The following is a 20,484-nucleotide window of genomic DNA, read 5'->3' as shown; positions in this document are numbered from 1 at the left end:
GTGCTTTCATCGTAATGTATGTAAAATTATTTTTGACCTGGAAATTGCACTCAATCATCACACTGTTTCCCACATTGAAGTCTCCAACTCCTATTTGCATTCTATACAGAAAGCCATTATATTTTGCTACTTTTTACTATCACTTGGAAAACCAACAGTGCAGGCTTTAGTGTTATAAATAACATTTGTTTGTCAATGCATGTAAACAGCATTCGTGAATGCAAGTGCTCACATGCGTTGGCACAATAAAGCCAGATATATTGGCTTTGCAAATGCTTGTTGTAAAGGTTTTATACAAGCATTGTGAGGCTACAGTAATAGCAAATTGTGTGCTATGCAAATGTCCAGTAACAATAATAGCAATTTGTGTGCTAAGTCGCTATGGAATGTGATGCATGGCACCTCCTGGTCAAGGCTGACATAAGATGGCTCTGTCCTGTATCTAGGATGGGGAATGCCGTTTGTCATAATCTAGATTTCCTTTAAAAATCATAGCTGGCTTTGGTCATGGATTGTTAGAAACCGGGTACTACATACTCTACCAGGAGCCCGCCATGTAGCAGTAAAGAGAAATAAATAGCTTTAGTTCTGAATATGAAACAATATTCAGAGCAGTCTTGTTAAAATCAGAAAAGGCTGTCATTTGGGAATCGGTTGGTATTCAAATCTGAATATTACAAGTGAACAACAATCTCAGACTATGAAATAAAAGCCGATTTTGTTTGAAGGATGATCTCTATTCCAGTGCATTGGGAGTGTGAATATCCCTATCGTTCGAAATCCTCAGTGCAAATCACCTGTTGTAAGGTATCCTGTCGGTGAAAAAGGCATGACAACTCAGAATGCCACAGTAACGTCCCAGATAGGCGTGACTGGCCCACGTAACCAAGGTGGGGCGGTGAGGGGGGACGGAGATGAGGGGAGGTCGACAGACGACAGAATTGGATTTTTTTATTCATTTATTTAATTTTCCCTATTCCGTCTGTTGACTTCCCCCCCCCCCCCCCCCCCACCCTGACCCTGCCTCACCGCCCCGCTGCGGTTAGCTGTGCCGACTGTGCCTGGTCCCAGATGAGTCTCTTTCAAGAGGGGAAGGAATAGGGAATTTAAAAGTGAGTCTTCTGTCAGAGTCTGCAGGCCATCACACCGAAGGACTTCCAAAAAGTAGCTCAACCACTGTAGCCTCACTGAAGGATTACGATCTGGACAGTGAGACTGTGTTCCATACTGCTGGATTCCTCTGATGATACGAAGGACGAATGATCTCTTGTTAGCCTCTTTTGGCTATCATTTTTCTTACTCTAATGGTTTACATGTAGCATACCCAGTTTAAAGAGGGACATTGCTGCCTACTCCTTTTTGCTCCTTTGTGTTTGCGCATTGGAAATGTTTTTTTTTGTTAATTGCTCTGTCTTGAATGCTCCTTATTGTTGGAAGGTGGATTGCAGGGGCAGCCGGCACAGCTCGTGGGTAAGGGTGCAGGCGTCGGCGGGTGTGACTGGTCGGTCTGCTTTTAAAAAATAAAAATAAAACTTACCTTTCTGCTGCTGGGTCATGCCTCTTCTCTCCTGCTCGCCCGTGTCTGGATCCAGGTCGGAACAGGACGCAGGCAGCCAGGCTCCCACTCCTAAGCCAATCACAATGGTGCAATGCAGCGTTGTCATTGGTCTGAGCACTGTGACAATGCAGCCTGGAGAACAGGGATTTGCGCACAACTGTTTTGGGCGGCCCGAGAGGGCCGACCAAACTGTCACTGCGCACATGAGTGTCCTACCACTCCTCCCTGCAACTCTGCACGCCCCCTCACGCAGTGTCGAAGCAGGAGGAAGTGTGTGAAGCATTTAAGAACACCAATACATTGAATGAGTAAGACACAACAAACACAAAACAATCCACCACCAATTTATAAAAATTGGAAATATTTTTATTGTTAAAATTACACCCACACGACAAAAATCCAATAGGGATATGGAGTTTTAAAGAATAAACACTTTCTAGTGCTTAAAAACATATAGTACCAACTTGAGACATCTGGTCGCGCTTGACTGGGACGGAGGCCGACCTGGATGGAACCCGGGTAGGATACACTAAGCAGGATGGCTATGGTAAAAAGTTTACCTTCGCACTTAGAAACTTTTCTGGAGAATCTTCTCTCTGTCGAGTGAGGCTCATCTTCAGGTTGGGATCAGAGTCAATAATGGTGGCTTGGCTCAGCGTGAGCACTTGGTGAAATTTTTTTGGTCTTGAGCTCTGGAGCTTTCAGCAGGAGGAACGTGACATCCAAGCCGGGTCACGGTTCGACATTGGTGGCCTGACTCACGCAGACCGGTCGGTCACCTTGTTGAGTTTATTCCAAAAGTTGCTCCAAACTTCTGGGTTCAAAGTGTCAAAAACACAAATTCAAGGCTCCAGAAGCTCTGAGATGGTAATTTGAAGTTTAGGACTACAACTACCACAATGCACCTGGACACATCCAGGCTGGGGACATCTTGGGGGAGATGGTGCAGGTGAGCTCTGTTAACCTGTTGCTTTCAGGAAGTCCACTGTTTAATCCTTTTGGAAGCAAGGCAAAGTCCCCAGGGCTGTAGTTCCCAGTGTGCAGCAGGGGCAGCCCTTCAGAGTGCAATCCTTTTGGATGCAGAACAGGGTTCCAGCAGGGCAGTTTTTCTTCTCTTTGTAGCTTCAGGCAGCAGATATGAGCTGCTGCGCAGCTCACACATATTTTATTCAATGTTCTGGGGTGACAAGCAGGGGGCTACCCTGACCAATGGGGTACAGGTTGCTGCCCAGAAGCATGACAGCTTCCTCCAAAGTGCAGCATATTCATGTCCCACAAAGCACTGCACATTAAAATTAAAGATGGAGAATTCCTCTCCTTGGGAGTAAGACCTGGCTGAGTCAACCCACTGGTGTGGCTTATTTTCCTTAACGCACCCTTTCCAGACCTCCTTCCACTCTTGGGACTGCCATCTGGCTGGGTGCTACAGGAAGAGTGGGTAGGCCTGGCTGGCATTCCTTACTGTTCTGCAATCTTTGAATCCCAGTTTGATTTACTCAACCTCTGTCCTGTCCTGTTGTCTGCAGACAGCCCCACCCATCAGAAACCTCTGCCTCCATGCAGGCCACTTATCAACTCATCAAAGCAGGTTGCCTAAGGTTGTTAAAGATGGCCAATCAGGAGAGGCTGCTAGAAAGCTGGATTTTTGCTCTCAGAAAAACAGTCTCCTATCAATAGCTATACTGTATTACAGAATCCCCATGTTAGCCGATGGAGCAAAAGTGCTACTATGGAGCAAAAAATAATGTTGTACTTTTTCCCTCACAAGGGCATATAAAACATCTTTTAAAATGTCCCTACTTATCTTTACATGGCACCCTACTCTGGGGGCACCTAGGCCTGACTTATATGTAAAAATAAGACATTCTAATTATTTGGAAGTACCGTTAAACCCAAACTCGAATATGAATGTAATTTCAATTTAAAAGCAGGACTGATTTTCAAAATGACAGCAGTCAACACCGCATTGTACACCTAAGTGTCTCAAAGCTGCTGGGTCTCTACATCTACATGCCCTACCATTTACTAGGGACCTACAGGTAGGATGTCAATGCCAATTGTAGTTACATCTAATTACCAGATACAAGTTTAATCAAAACACTGGGCCTGGTGAGCAGAGACAGGGGCAGGCATATGTAGAGTCAGTTACCACCAGTATCAGTCAGAAAATGAGGATGATCAGGGCAAAAAGGATGACTTTCTCACATGCCCCCACCCTAAACAAAAGGTGATGGGTATCTAACCTACACTCTGGTAGTCCTCGGTAGAAAAACCTGAAAAGTCCATCGGCATTGGCATGGGCAGGCTCAGTTCTGTGTTCTACGTGAAGCCCATCACCTGTAGAGAATTGGACCACCTCAATAGCTTTAGATTCTCCTACCAACTCACACCCCCCTGTCTGCATGAGCCATCTGAGGTCTGTGGTTGGTTTTAACACAGAAGTGAGTACCAAACAGGTACTGTCTCAGCATTATTAGGGACCAAACCACGGCAAAGGCTTTCGTCTCAATGTCCATCCACCTCTGTTCGCTGGAGAGAAGCCGCCTTCTAATGAAGGCAAAGCCCTCCTTATTTACTTGTGCCCACACTGGCCCAATCCCTTATTCTGAAGCATCTGTCTAAACCACAAATTAATCTGTGTAGTCAGGGGCCAGTAACACTGGTGCTGAACACATAGCCTCTTTCAGAGTGTCAAAGGCCTTCTGACACTCTGGAGTCCACATAACCTTCTTTGGCCACTTTTTAGTAGTGAGTTCTGTCAGGGGAGCCACAATGGTTCCATATTTCTGAACAAATCTTGTATCAATCAATCAATCACTTGTAAAGCGCGCTACTCACCCGTGAGGGTCTCAAGGTGCTGAGGGGAGGGGGTGCTGCTACTGCTTTATAATACCCAGTCAGACCAAGGAAGGCCCTGACCTGTGTCTGGGTTGTAGGAGCTGAACCTATCCACCAGAATATTTGTCTGGGGATGATATGGGTGGTAAACTTCTAAGTAAACTTTCGTCAAACAAATATTCCCTTTGGGACACCTTACTATTGGAACATACATTCTCAAGACACATGTACACAAACAACAAATATTGACGTGATACCCAATTAGTGAAGCAAAATGTGAAAATAGACAAACTTATAAGAATATGCTGAACAGTTTATTCATATGTTACAAAAAGATTAAAAATATGATTAAAAACAGGGGACAGACAATTGACTCAAGGAAACAATCAAATTCCTATTTGATAAAAAGGAGGTACCAAACAAAGTCAATTCAGCAAAGCGTCAGAATTGTCTTCAATTAGTATAGAGCACAATCCTCCTTTTTCTTAAGCATCGACGCGTTTCGGCGGACCTTCTAATAAAGCCACCTTCATCAGGTATACATATATTGTCTTCCCAATTAATTCTCGCGTAAAAGTTTTTATCAAAATCAATATTCCAGGGTAGGCACCTCTTACGACCTTCAAATGCCAGACAAGTTGCGAGAAGAAATGTCTCTAATACAGCGGCCTTGCACACTGCTTAAATATACCCCAATCCAGGATCGATATCTCTGGCTAAACCGCATATGGATATTGGCGTATAGAATGGCGGTTGCAGTATAAAATCTCAATGCTCAATGCCGTACTATACACGCGGTACGTATTTCAGACCTCCGTTCAGGTTGTTTAAAGTCTGCCACATTTATAGGTGATGAAATACGAGCTGTAGGATGGCGGTTTCTAAATACGTCCTATTTCATCAAAATGCTACCGTGATTATCCGGACACCGGCATCCCGCGTGTGGTGCAGCTCCAGCCTGTAGTCTACAGGCTGGAGCTGCACCACACGCAGGATGCCGGTGTCCGGATAATCACGGTAGCATTTTGATGGCATTTTCATGTCCAGGTAATATTTTGATGGCATTTTCATGTCCAGCTATCTGAAGGTGATGTGGGAAGAATGTAGTCTACAGGCTGGAGCTGCACCACACGCGGGATGCCGGTGTCCGGATAATCACGGTAGCATTTTGATGAAATAGGACGTATTTAGAAACCGCCATCCAACAGCTCGTATTTCATTGCCTATAAATGTGGCAGACTTTAAACAACCTGAACGGAGGTCTGAAATACATACCGCGCGTATAGTACGGCATTAAGCATTGAGATTTTATACTGCAACCGCCATTCTATCCGTCAATATCCATATGCGGTTTAGCCAGAGATATCGATCATGGATTTGGGTATATTTAAGCAGTGTGCAAGGCTGCTGTATTAGAGAAATTTCTTCTTGCAACTTGTCTGGCATTTGAAGGTCGTTAGAGGTGCGTACCCTGGAATATTGATTTTGATAAAAACTTGTACGCGAGAATTATTTGGGAAGAAAATATACGTATATACCTGGTGAAGGTGGCTTTATTAGAAGGTCCGCCGAAACACGTCGATGCTTAAGAAAAAGGAGGATTGTGCTATATATTAATTGAAGACAATTCTGACGCTTTGCTGAATTGACTTTGCTTGGTACCTCCTTTTTATCAAATAGGAATTTGATTGTTTCCTTGATTCAATTGTCTGTCCCCTGTTTTTAATCATATTTTTTATCTTTTTGCAACATGAATAAACTGTTCAGCATATTCTTATAAGTTTGTCTATTTTCACATTTTGCTTCACTAATTGAGTATTACGTTAATATTTGTTGTTTGTGTACATGTGTCTTGAGAATATATGTTCCAATAGTAAGGTGTCCCAAAGGGAATATTTGTTTGACGAAAGTCTATTGTGGTACTCCATCCCTTTGGTTGTGGGGTCCCTCTCTCTTTTATTAGAAACTTCTAAGTAACACCGCATTCTTCCCACATCACCTTCAGATAGCTGGACATGATATTCAAGCCCCTTTCTGAAACAGCCTTCTTTGGGAAACCTACTGTGGTGAACACACCAAGTAGGGCCCTAACCACCAAAGGAGCAGTGACTGTTCTGAAGGGTATTGCATCAGGGTATCTTGTGGCATGGTCTACTACCACCAAGATATACTAGCTCCCTTCTGCCGTTATTGGGTCTAGAGGACCAACAATGTCCATCCCCACAGAGTCCCAACCACTTGCAGTGGTTTCTAGGGAGCCTTAGGCTTGCCCAATCTTGCCACTGGCCTGTCTGACAGGGTGCACAGGAGCTGCCAAAACTCCTTCACTTTGACAGTCATGTTGGGCAAATAGAAATGGTTACCCAACCTTATCCATGTCTTATCTGTAGAGGGTAAACAAGCCCTTTGGGTGCCTTTGTGTAAGGGCAGTGCCCAGCCTATACAAACGTAAGTCTGCCCCACCTCCCTGTCTCCCAGCCCAGAAAGACCATTCAGTATGCAGATGAATGTAGCTGCACCTCTGTTACACCCAACCCATCCTGTATCATGGCTGTCTGGAAAGTGTGCCCAAAGCCCAGCTGTCACTCCACCCTAGACGTGGATTGGAGTCAGGCTGCAAAGCACAATAGACATAGGCATAGTGAAATGCCCACTTTCTAAAAGTGGCATTTCTACCATAGTAATGAAAATCAATCTACACCAACAAGTAAGATATATCATCACTATTCCAAACATACCAACCATGGCAACTCTACTCCTTTCAGATCAGAAATTACCACTTCCAAATGTATAAGGGAATTCCCAATGCTAACCTATGTGAAGAGCAGCTCTGCCAGCAGTGAGAAATCAAATAGGATGTTTGTCACTACCAGGGCTCGCCACACAATAAAGGCACAAGTCCTTCTTTTTAGCTATACAACACCCTGCCCATAGGGCTACCTAGGACCTACCTTAGGGGTGACCTGTTTGTAGTAAAAAAGGAGTTTCAGCTTATCAGGTAACTTTAAATGCCAAGTCAAGGTGAGAGTAAACTGCGCACGCAGGCCCTCCAGTGGAAGGCCTGAAACTGGATTGAAAGGCTTCTTCTGTTAGTAGCGCAAGCAGCACTACAGGCCCACTAGTAGCATTTAATTTACAGGCCCCTGTGTATATGTGATACCAAGTAACAAGGGACTTACAAGTAGATTAAATATGCCAAACAGGTGTAGACCAATCACATCATATTTAAAGGAGATAGCACATGCATGTTAGCACTGAATAACAGTGGTAAAGTGCCCAGAGTCCTAAAGCAAAGAAAAACAGGTCAGATAAAATATAGGAAGAAAGCAAAATGTTTGGGGATAACCCTGCAAAAAAGGGCCAGGTTCAACAATACCCTTCCCGGACCTCCTGCAAATTCCACTCTTGTGGTTGCCATCTGGCTGGGGGGTTAGGGAAGAGAGGGTAGGCCCGGCTAGCACTCATTACTGTCCTGTTCTTTGAAGCCCAATTTGATCTACCCAGCCCCCTATGTGGACTGTTCTCTGCAGGGCTCATCCCATCAGATAACCTCTGCCTCTATGCAGGTTACTTTTCACCTCATCAAAGCAGTTTGGCTGAATCTGTTAAGGCTGGCCAATCAGGAGAGGCTGCTACAAGGCTGAATCTTGGCTCACAGAAAAGAAAGTTCTATTACTTCTGTTCTGTAGTAGTTATAATAAATCCAACAGTGGCAAGTTGTTGGATTTATCATTACCGATCTTTGAAACCCTTGAAAGATTATTTTAGCTCACTCCGATCAATAGTTTAAAAAACAAATTGATTGGCATTTAGGATGGAAAATTCTGCATTCAATAACAATCAGCAATCCACATAATGAGTAAGGGCTTGATACAAATGGAGAGAATATTAAAAACAGGTGAAGGGTGAGAAAGGGAAAAAGAAAAAATGGCAATGAAGATCAGTAGTATATAATCATAGGAGGGATGATGTGATAGTTTTATGTAAACCTACATACGAAATGTAACATTGGCCCAGAGTATTGTACTATGTTTGAAGGCTAAAACCAATAAAAATGTATTTAAAAAAAAGTAATATTCATAGGAGGGAGGAAGAAGCCATGGGGCTTCCTGTCAAAGGTAAATAATCAAGGAGAGAATGGATCACACTACCTGTATTACTAGGGTCGGATGTGGTAAACAACTTAAAAACCCTCATTCACGTACAGGAGTGGTAGAGCGGTATATCTTGGTTCTCCGCTTGTCTTAGAACCTGAAAGCATCATCATTGGGTCTTTTTGATAATGTGCTTTCCTCCACCAGGAGGTAGACCAACTGGCGATAGCAGTAGTGATCAGTGATAGTTGAACTAGAGTGAAGTGAATTTAAAATTGCTTCCCACTCCTTTACAAACAAACTTTAGTCTGTAGGAGAGGCGGCAAGGTTAAAAAAAGGAGGGTGGTGCGCTAATAGAAATGTTACTGTTCTATAGCACCTTGTTGTCCATGTGAGAAGTCAACATGTTTCAGCCCTTATCTCTGCCCCAGTCACCGTAATCGGAGGGAGCACAAGCTAGATAACCTGCAACTTTAGGTTACAGAGCCCGCCGGTCGTCCGAGGAAGCCCAAATCGGGATCGATAAGTTATAGGTACTATTGACCTGTCACAAAGGCGAAGGTTGTGTTAATTACCTGCCTTGACAGGGTGCTTAGAAATGGTATCCTAACACTCTACATAGGTCCTGAAGAAAGCCTCCCTATCCTTGCAAATTGTTCTTCTCTTTTGACTCCTTTTCACATTGGCCCTGGTAAGTAGCTTTTTTTCTATTCACTCCTTCATGTAGTGCCCCTTTTTAAGTTATCCTCTTTATTCAAGCCTTCTCACATTACACTTTGTAAACTGCTCCTTTTTGGTCTCTCCCTTTCGTATTGGCCCTCCCCTTTGTAGGCTGAACCAGTTTGTTTGCTCTTTCTCACATTTTTCCTCTGTAAATTGCTCCTTTGCAATTCCTTCTTTACTGTTTGTTCAGACTTGTTCCGGATCAACCCCCAGTACAAGGTCACACTCTTGGAGGAAGATGATGACCCCAAAGACAACAAAGTTCTGTGCAGCCTCCTTGTTGCCCTCATGCAGAAGAACCGGCGAAAACTTCGAAAATTAAACGAGTACAATCTCAACATTGGCTTTGATGTTTATGAGGTAAGGAGCATATTTAAACATTGGTGCCTTGTAAAGAGATTGTAATGCCTGACGTTGTTTTTCATACAAGCAGCAGTTAAAGCATATTGAGAGCAGTTCATGCTTCCTCGCATAAATCTTAAGAATGCACTATAAATTAGAAGGTTGAGGGATGGCTGTTTGGGCACCGGATTCATTTTTAATGCCTCTGATTAGGGCAGGAGAGTGAAGAAAATGTATTGAAATCCAACTTCTGCATATCACTGAAAGTATCAACTTGCTTCCAGCTAAGGTAACACTGCATAGGAGAGTGAACAGGTAGCCCATGCTTCTCGCTAATTTGATGCTGTTGAGATATCTGTTACGTTACTGAAAAACAATGTGTTACGCCTTTGATCAAAGATTTCTTAAACAACAGTGAAGTGTAACTAAAATCTGCATGTTAGCAATATGTATTCATCAAACATTTTAGGGGGATATTCTCAAGAACGTGTGATAATTATCGCAAAATTCGCTTAACGCAACTCTTCACATCGAAGTCCATCGCGGGAAAATAACGCCGTGTTGTAGTGTAGTTCCAATATTCCCAATAGGCTCTGCGCATTAGAATGATATATCCTATAGTATTGACGTAGGACTTAGGCCGACTAGGTCTCTATCGAATATATTAGACTTAATTGTGAGTGCCAGCTAGCTCAGAGGTCACTAGAAACTTTCTCGAATAAACACGAAGGGATTCGTTTCTGACAACCGCATAAACATGACAACTTTGTTTCCCAAGAATAAGAAATGAATCTCTAGAGTCGTGGAAACAATAGATAGATATTTCACTCAGTCAATCGTGCATGCTTCGTTTCACCAGAGGTGCAGAGAAATAGAGAGACAGGTGTTTTCAATAAAAGTATTTATTGAACAGTCTTCTTTCTCATGCAGAAGAAATTAACTGCTACAATCGTAATACTGGTTGCAAAGTACAATGCATACAGTACGAAGAGTATTATAAAATAATACTGTAAAAAGCGTGGTATGGTTTCTAAGCCATATAAAATAACATACATAAATAACAATGACTAAAAAGTACTCAACTGGTGCTTCTAAAATACGCCTACCCCGGTGTACCTAACCTTAGTCTAGTACGAGGGAAGAAGTCAGTGAGGTGTAGCTTAGTTTTAGTATTCTTTGCCAAGAATCTTATCCAAGAATTCTCTAAGGGCCTAATCAGCTCCGTACCTTGGTTTAGAATGAAGGAGGTCTGGTATCTCTCTCTCAGGCCTCGATTTCCCGACACCCCGCAAGAGGAGCTTGGAAATACTGGAGCTGGATTTCTCGGCAGGAGAAAAGACAGCGTCTCTCTCAGTGCGTCTGCTGGAGGGTCGGCTTCCTTCGGCACTTGCTGTAGCGAGCTGCGTCGGGCAAGTAGATAGTCGAACTGCTCCAAACCACTGTGTGTTTGCTAGGACAAGTGAGGGCATATTTATACCTTGAAGATGCCGAGTTTGACATTAGGTTGGACATAATAGCGTCATCAAAGAGTCTCAGTTCTTTGAAAACTCCATGAGTTCTTGGATAAATCAATATTCAAGCAGGGGGAAGTCCCTAGCTGCTGAAGGCAAGTTTTCCAAGAAATCGTTGTGGATATTCGGAACTAGTGGAAGTATTTGGACTGCATGGAATAAGTCTAAATATGGTTATGATTTCTATGCCTATATAAGGACATGGTCATTTATACCTATATATGGGCATGAATCGGGAAAATTACACTAGGGTTCTAAAATGCTCTACAACAGTGTTAATGTTGTATTCTCAACACAGCGGTACCATGCGATAGTCTCACGACAACGCTTCAAATGACCTCGTTAAAAATGCAAAACACGAACACAAAAAAAGTGGTGATGAGGCCAATCGCGGCACAAAAATCTGCGATAATCAGGGCCAGGCCTGCAATTCCCATGCCTTATGCGGGAAAATGCACCATACAAGCAGAACGAAAAAAAGAAACTGCGTGGCACAATGGATGCACCTGGACAGAGTGCAGAGGTCAACGTGAATCCTGCAAGCACCACAGACCACCAACAAGGAACCTCAGGGTTGGGGAAGGCCAAGGAAAAAAGGAAAAGGAAGACTGGGTACAGTCCGTATGAAAACAGCATCATCGTCACGGAGGTGACAGAATACTACCAACAACTGTTCGACACCCCTACTGTGTCATTGGCAACACAAACGGAAATATGGCATCCCATCATGAACAACGTGAGTGTTGAGGAGGTCAATGGAGGCGGTCAAGAGGCGCTGGCATGATGTGAAAACCCAAACTAGGCAGTAACCCGCTGCCAACAGGAAGGCAGCAACGGCGACCGGAGGTGGGAGTCCTGCACCACAGGAGGAGCTGGAGGAAATTGTGGCCATAGTCATCAGTGTGGATACGGTGCAAGAATTTGGAAGTCCGGACCCAGCTGGATATGACCTGACACTACATCAACAGGGTGAGTAATGACGAGGGACTGGGGGGAGGGGGGAGATGGTCACAATGGCACACATGCACAACGAGGTGTAGCACACTCCACACCCACAATGACCCTGATCACGTCCCTGTTCCCCGTGGCACACTACAGCACACATACAAACACCAAGTTGGCCACCATTCTCAAAACCAACACATGCACACGTGCGAAACACAGTAAAGATGCGTATTTGTGAGCCACAATGACAATGCAACTGACACAACATGATGATCAGCATGGCTGCAGTACAATCATCATGACATTGTCCACGCCACAACACTGAGGTGGCCGAGTGTGGACCAGATCCAGAAAGGAGCTAGTCACCCTCTGACACATCCACGTGCACAAACAACCCTTGACGTCAACAATACATCTGCAGACAAACAATGAACAAGAGTACAATTACCTTCCAAGAGCACAAATGACCCAAGTCGGCAACATCTAAGCACTGTGAAAGCAAAAAAGTCAAAGGCATGCCGCCTCAGATGGATAAGGGACAGCAAAATCACAACTGCAGTGACAACTCTCCCCCAATGCTGCACACACACATAGCAAGAACAGCACATCCACATTGACCACATTGTGGTACAAAGTGCAACACTTACACTGCAGGACACAACTGGGTCTGCTTGTGCGTAGAAACTGTCACACTGGGACAGGGACAGACTAATTTGCATGTAGCCAGGTTCTGAGCTGGGATGGTGCAGTGAGCTAAAAAACGGTGATGGATCAAGCCCTGATCTGTTGACTGGGTAGGAGTATTCTGCTTAATTCAGAAACTCTGTCCATCACCAGCCCCTTTTCTGAATAGAAACTGGCCAATCACATCAGACATACCTGGAAACTGTGAGATGAAAATGTATATGTACAACCTCACATCGGTCATGTAGTCCAAATTTCCACTGTCCCGCATCAAATAGTCAGCTCCTCCCAAACAGTCAAAATGTAGTCCTACAGTCTGTATGTAGATATGACCAAGGCGCCAACATTCATGTCAACACAATGTCAAAATGCATCTCCCCATCACATTGCAGAGGGACAAACAACACCTCCAGCAGAGCAGAGCAGACTACTCATCAGTGATGCTGAAGAGGAGATCCACACCTTCGACACCGACGCCCTACATCAGCTCATGGACATCTTAGACAACCCACCTCCAGGAGCAGGGTAGCCCAGCTGCATCAAGGAAACCTCACCCCCTGCACAGACCACACAGCAGGAAGTACACACTACCACGGCGGGCCCCCAGCACCTCACTGAAGCACACATTGCATTCCAAGGCTAGGTGTTAGACTGCCAGAAGGAGGTGGCCGAACAGGTGCGGTGGGGTTCGACCTCATGGAAGCCGAACTAGATCATATACATGGGTGTCTAAGTCCCATCAGGGACCATTTACACACCCCAACGGAGACCCACACCACACTGTGACAGAGACACATGAATTTGCACATTTCCAGTACTGAACCACACCCAGAGCCCCGGGATAATCATTCACACCCCTACGCTGGACTTGCATACACCGTCCCAGTCCACTCCTCTTGCGTATTGAGTGGGGGATGACAAAGCTAAATGTCCAAGGTCTTACCCGCCTGCGGTGACATATTTGCATCCGCTGTACACTGTATAATGTAATGTTGTAGGGCCCGGGCCCTCATGCATACATTATGACCACATGGACACACTCAGATAGTTTGTGTAACTGGCTACGGGCACGTGCGCCCAGCACCTTTATTGCTAGGGTCACATGTCCAGTGACGCCTGTGCTGGATGTGTGTGGGGTGAGTGTAAGCCAGCCCTCACAGAGTGATTGGTGCTGGAAACAAATCCAACAGTGAACTCTATCAAAGCGGAAACAGAAAACACCAGCATTACAGAAACAACTCTGAAGCATCATGGTGGTAGCCAGAGCAAGTACAGAGGTCACCCAATATGCGATCAGAAGTGTCCGTGAGGTGCAGTGCACTGAGTTTGGGCACCAGAGCTGAGAGTGCTCATGTGACGAAATTGTCTAGGTTTGTGTCCCTTCTGGATATTCCTGCTACAGCTGCAGTGGGGTGTGTTACACCTGCATCATCTTCCTCATTATAGTCCCAGGTCTTCCTCACTGCCTGAGGTGACATTGCTGCGTCCGCCGTCCACAGCACAAAACTCAATCAGAAATGTTCCATGAGTTGTGGTGCACTGAGTTAGTGGCACCCGAAGAGCTCAGCAGGGTATCAAGCAGAGGATGGCATCCACAACAGGTGTGATCAACTCTGATAGTCTGGCATTAAGACTCTTTCGACTCTGGCAGTTGTTGGCTGGAGGTGGCCCTGACGGTGGTGGCGTGTGCATCCTGCAGTGATGCGATGTCCAGGCAGGTTAGGACTCGAATTGATGTGTGAGCCCTGGTGAACCGCAGTTGAGGCCAGAGGCAGCGGACAGCGCAGGGGCACAGACACAAGCGTTGAGGACCCCAAGGCCTTCGACCCAGAGGCCATCCTATATTCTATCAGACAGGGTCCATGGCTTGAACTGCACAGAGTTTGTGACACCGGATGTACTGCCGCCAGCACAAGCACACCGCCATGGGACGGTGACTTGCGGTGCACTGAGGTAGGGCCGCGTGAGCTGAGAGGGTCCTCATCGATGTTGAAGGTGAATGTTGCGGAGGGTTGCGAGGGACAGTGGCAGGTGTCCTTCCAAGGCATGATGCAGAGGGCAGAAGCTGGTAGAAACAGGCAAATGGAGGAGTGGAATGCTACAGCCTCACTTTTTACCACCAAGTCAGTATCACCTACATGATGATGAAGTTAACCCCCGGGCCATAGACTCAGACACCACCAAAGTTCAACCAGAGAGTGTCCATTTATGTAGGGGCACAGACTTAGTAGCACCAGAGCTGAAAGGGGATGCAGTTGTGCGATGAGGCCTATACAATGACATAAACTCTGCCATGAATAAATCAAGACTCTGTTCCAAATGTGTGACCTACTTGGCTGCAGTGTAGGCTGGAGGCAGCGCTCAGCAGGGTCCCAGGACCACGTGTCGTTGGCTTGCGAAACACAGAGTTAGTGGCACCAGAGCAGTTGTTGGTAGTGTTCGATCACCTCTGTAAAAATGATCCTCTTTCCCTCCGGACTGAATCGCATCTTCCTTTTACTGCTCTCCTTGGGTGCAATGAAATGTACTCTGCCATTGAGAAATCAAGACTCAGTTCCAGATGTGTGACCTACTTGGCCGCAGTGTAGGCCGGAGGCAGAGGTCAGCAAGAGACCACAGACCATGTGGTTGGAATACTATGCACAGAGTTGGTGGCACCACATCAAAGGGAGTATAGTGATATAAATTCGGCCATTGACATATGTACTCGGCAATAATGATATCAAGACTCTGTTCCAAATGTGTGACCTACTAGATAGCAGTGTAGGCCGGAGGCAGCGGTGGAGTACGTCAACGAGAAAGGAGTACTTGGGGCCTGTGTCGCGGTAGCTGTGATGGTCTGAGGTGGCCGCCAAGGTTGTGGGCCTCGGACTTGGAGCTTGCACTGGCACGTGGTGGGCCCTCTTTGACACACGCCGGTGTCGGAAGGTGAGCAGTGAGGCCTTGGTGCGCAGGGGCTGGCAAGACGGGTCTGGGAACCGGGAGCCTGGGGTGCAGCAGGTGCACAGGATCGAAGGCAACACCGCTCATGGCGTCAGCCTTGTGGCGGGGTGAGAGGCGCCGCCCTGGCACACACGTTGTCCTTTCCGGAAGAGAACCACTCCCAGAGCTACACACTTTTTATTTACACTCCTACGCTAGCCTGGCGTATCCCGGGCCAGGCCACTCCACTCACGCTTACAGGGGTAGACGTGACAAGCTGCTTTTCAACGATCTTCTTCACTAGCTGAGGTAACATGCTTGCATCCACTGTCCACTACACTCTAAACACCAGCAGTATATGTCGACATGGACATGTCTGTGGTCTGCATACTTCAGTCTGTCCAGCACATCCATGCAACACTTGCCTCCTTCGCACATGCCTAGTTCCCACCTCTCCCCACAATCTGATATTGTGTTGCTGAGGTGCCATGCCATTGATGGCTTATGTACATGGCTAGCCAAGGTTACCACAGTAAGTTGTGCTGTCGTTGTCTGGTAGGTGGGCATAATGTTTGGCATGTTATATGTGAGTTTGTAATGTGTGCATTCCCAGAGTTGTGAGTTGCATGATTGTGGGGTTGAAGTGTGCAGTGTGTTCATTTGGTTCTTACCAACGAGCAGTGCATTTCCATAGGTGCCATACTGGAAGCGCTGGCTGATGGACTATCTGAAGATGTAGGAATCATGCACACTGTCTGGGTAGTTGGCGACGACGTCGGTGAAGAGTTCCTGGTGGTCCACAATAGCCTGTACATTAATTGAATGCGTGTGCTTTCTGTTGCGGTAATTGAGTGCAGTGTCGGCAGGGGGCACAAGTAGGATATGTGTGCAGTAAATTGCCCACAACACGTGCGGGAAGCCAGCTATGGCGTAGATGCCTTGTTTGGTCTCCAGCTGTTCCTGCGCAATGTGGGGGAAGTGAAGGTGCTGGGGTACCAGGCTGATGATGGCATCCAGAACAGTTGTGGTGCACCTTGATAGGGCTGGCTGTGAGACTCCTCCGACTCTGGCGGTTGTTGGTTGGAAGGTACCAGAGACCAACAAGTGCGGCATGACCAGCAGTTTTGTCTGAGGTGGGATGTTGGTTGTCCGCTGTTTTGGTACCGTCAGCCGGTGGGCAATGATGGTCAGGATGCGGAGGATTGTTGTCCTTTTGAGCCTGTATTGGGCAATGTCATCCTCTGGTGTTAAGTCTGTGAGGATGCTGCGTTTCCTGATAGTCCGGTGTCTTGGTCTGTGCTGCATCAGTGCAGTCCGGGTGGGCAGATGTGGTCCGGGTTGTGGGGGTGGCCTGGGTGTGGTGGCGAAGGGTGTTGTCCCTCTAGGGTGTCCGAGCTTCATGATCAGTAGATCCATGGCATCTGTTGTGCTTCTGGTGCGGCTCTGGGGTGGGCTCCCTTTTGTGGTGCAGGTTGTCGTCCGACTTTACACCAGGTAAGAGCAGGTGTTAAATTCCTGCTGCTAACGCGCCTTATCGCCTGCTTTGTGATCTTATCGCTGATCTGGCTGGTCCTTGAGAATGTTGCGGAGTGTTGTTTTCGTGGCTTTTTGAATAGCAACGCCTACTCTGCATCTCATTAGCGTTAGTTTCAGGGGTCATCTGTGGCGATGTTTTTTGCGGCTGCTATCGCAGGGAAACTGGTGATTTCGGCTGTTAGCACCAGCTTGTGAATGGGGCAATACATTTATTGTGACTTTTGCTGCGATAAAGTGCCAAACTTGGCGATAAGCCCTTGAGAATATGCCCCTTAGTTCATTGATAAACAGAAAAACATAACCAATTTTCAATCTTACCCATTTTTACTCAAACAGTATATATTAGCTAAATTGCCAAAGAAATAATCATGTGAATTAAAAAACACAGAAAGGACACTGTAGAACCATCAAGTTCTGAAGAAGACCTCGAAACATGATGATTTCCTGATGACTGCCACTGAAAATGAATGACTTTGATGTGACTTTAGCACACCACTTCTTGTCCAGGACTCTTTACACAAACAGGGTTTGCCATTTCTGCAGACTCAGGAGGTTTTTTTTGCACCACTTAGCAATGTCAGTAATAACACTGTATCTATGTAAACTGAAAAAGGATACCATTGGTGATAAAAAAAAGAACCTTAACTTCTCATTTTGAATGTTTGTTTTTTAACACAAAGAATCCAATACCGAAAAAAATATGTCTTGAATGTGTGCAATTGCTGGTGACTATTTTTTTTTACATCTGTCATTTTTACACTGATTATTTCTTTAGTGATTTATCTAATATCCACTCTTTAGGTACATTGTGCAGGATTGAAAAACGGCAAGAGTTTTGTTTCAATCAATTAACTCAAATCTTTGATCCATGGGCGTTGGGACACTGTTTTGAGCTCTCGCCCAGCGACGCAGCGCAGCTGCTCGCTAGCGAGATCTATTGCTGTCGACTTGAGTTTGGAAGGGGGACAGGAAATGTGCACTTTCCGAGATACTTACTCATGGGTTCTGCGACTGTTCACAAAATGAAATAATATTAGCACATTAATTAAGTATATATACATAAAAAGCTAAATAAAATTAACATTTCAAAATACTCTGTAAATGTTAAGTTGGAATGCTTAGTTTGATTTGTGAGAGCAGCACAAGTACAGCAAACCAAGCTAGTATGGAGAGTTGATACCCTCAATTGTAGCATTGTTGTTACATGCAGACACAAAGAGGAATAGCACAAGTATTGGCAAAGCCAATCAGTCTCGGCGATTAGAGAGATATTGGCTTTGCCAATACACTTAAATAAGCATCTGAAAATATATATCAAAGCTCTCAAGTTTCCGTGCTGCATGGTTGACTTGCTTTGCCAGGCCAGCAGATGTTTAGAAGAGAGGGTGTTGTGGAGACTAGAGCTGGAAACATCTGGCTGTAAACTGTCCTCCATGAATCCAGGTTTGTTGATAGGGCTGCTTCAGTCCCTGCAACGTGCTGTGCTCTTCTCCCAACCCCTTTCAGCTGCTGACAGGTTTTTTGTAGCTGAAAGAATGCTGTTAAGACTGTATTCCGTGGAGCGTGGCTTGAAGATCAAAGAAGATGGCGGTGTGAGCTCTCAGCTCCGTCTCAACAGGACACCTACTTGCAGAAATCTTCATCAATCTGACATCCCACACCCTAGACTCATTGTGTGTAAACCCCTGAGATACCAACATGTCGATCTCATCCTTTCGTTTATGAGTAAACAAAATCACTTACTGTGAAAGAGAAACAAGATTTATATTTCTCAATTCTATCCATAGTCGACACAAGGAAAAGCTTTCTGGCCCTCCGATCTAGGATGAAAGAAATGGGTTTCCAATACTCTTTTCCAGGACCAAAGAGATATTGTATGGTTGCCCATGGTACCTCTCATCTGTTCACTGATGGAATACCTCTTAAAAAATTTCAAGACAACTATGAGGACCTAAAGATGGGTACTTCAAACAGGGAATTGTGAAGCGTGCTACTCACCCTTGAGTGACTCAAGGCACTGGGGGAGGGGGGATATTGGGCTCCGGTGTTGTGGAGGCATTTGTAGGCGTGGGTGAGTATCTTGAAGGCTACGCTCCTATTGACGGGGATCCAGTGGAGGTGTTGTAGGTGTTGGGTGATGTGTTCATGTTGAGGAATGCAGAGGATGAGTCTGGCTGCGGCTTTCTGTATGGTCTGGAGCTTGCCAAGCAGGGGTTTGTTGATTCCCGCATAGAGGGCATTTCCATAGTCCAGTCTGCTGGTTATGTGCGAAGGTGACGGTCTTCCTGGATTCGGGGGGGATCCAGTTGAAGGTCTTGCGAAGGATGCAGAGGGTGTTGAAACTGTTGGCGGTGACGGCGTTGATTTGTCAATTCATAGCGAGGGAGGAGTCGAGTATGATGCAGAGGTTCTGGGCGTAGGTCCGTGAGGGTGGAGGGGGGTTACTGAGGGCGGTGGGCCACCATGTGTTGTCCCATGCAGAGGGGGAGGGTCAGACGATGAAGACTTCTGTCTTCTCCAATTTGAGCTTCAAGCAGCTGTTGCTCATCCAGGATGCAACGTCCTTTATTCCTTCTGGAAGCTGGGTCTGGTGGTGTGGGGGTTCTTGGTGAGGGAAAGGATGAACTGGGTGTCATCGGCATAGGATACTTTGCTAAGTCCCTGCTGTCTGACAATGGCAGCGAGGGAGGGCCATGTAGATGTTGAAGAGCGTGGGGCTGTGCGACGATCCCTGGGGCACTCCGCAGTTGATCTCTGTGGGTCCGGAGAGGAAGGGTGTGAGTCTGATTCTTTGGGTTCTGGCGGTGAAGGAGTGGAGCCAGTCGAGGGCAGCTCCCTGCATGCGTGTGTCATGGAGTCTGGCTCTGAAAGTGCGGTGGGAGATGGTGTTGAAGGCTGCAGAGAGGTCAAGCAGCATCAGGGCTGCGGTGTGGCCTTGGTTGAGGAGGGTGCAATCTCGTCTGTGGTGGCAAGTAGGACAGTCTCAGTGCTGTGCTTGCTATAGAAACCTGATTGGGAGGGGTCAAGAATGGAGTGCTCTTCGATGAAGTTGGTTGGTTGGGCGTTGACAATATTCTCTGTGACTTTGGCCATGAAAGGGAGGAGAGAGATGGGTTGGTAGTTCTTGAGGTCCGTTGGAGATGATGAGGGCCTCTTGAGGACGGGCTTGACTTGTGCGCGTTTATAGTCATTGAGGAATGTGCCTGCTTCGAAGGTGGCGATAATGGTGTGTCGATGCTCAGGTGCTATGGCGGTGGCGGCTCTGTGGAAGATGTGCAGAGGGCAGGTATTCATGGGGGATCCTGACCGAATGCCGTTCAAGGTTGATCCG

General features: G+C 46.1%; 1 protein-coding gene across 3 annotated transcripts in view; it reads left to right on the top strand.

Moving 5' to 3' along the window:
* The window catches only part of LOC147706804 (calpain-1 catalytic subunit-like), an 815,105-nt gene that overhangs the window by 407,128 nt on the left and 387,493 nt on the right, over positions 1-20,484 (top strand). For all 3 annotated transcript variants that reach the window (XM_086925934.1, XM_086925935.1, XM_086925933.1), the window contains exon 10: positions 9,404-9,573. In XM_086925934.1, coding sequence (XP_086782060.1) covers positions 9,404-9,573 — 170 coding nt within the window. The remainder of the gene's footprint in view (positions 1-9,403; positions 9,574-20,484) is intronic.

Source organism: Lissotriton vulgaris, chromosome 6 (assembly GCF_964263255.1).
Source record: "Lissotriton vulgaris chromosome 6, aLisVul1.2, whole genome shotgun sequence".
Classification (NCBI taxonomy): Eukaryota; Metazoa; Chordata; class Amphibia; order Caudata; family Salamandridae; genus Lissotriton; species Lissotriton vulgaris.
Note: the sequence above shows the minus strand (reverse complement) of the source record. Positions and strands in the feature narration are given on the sequence as shown.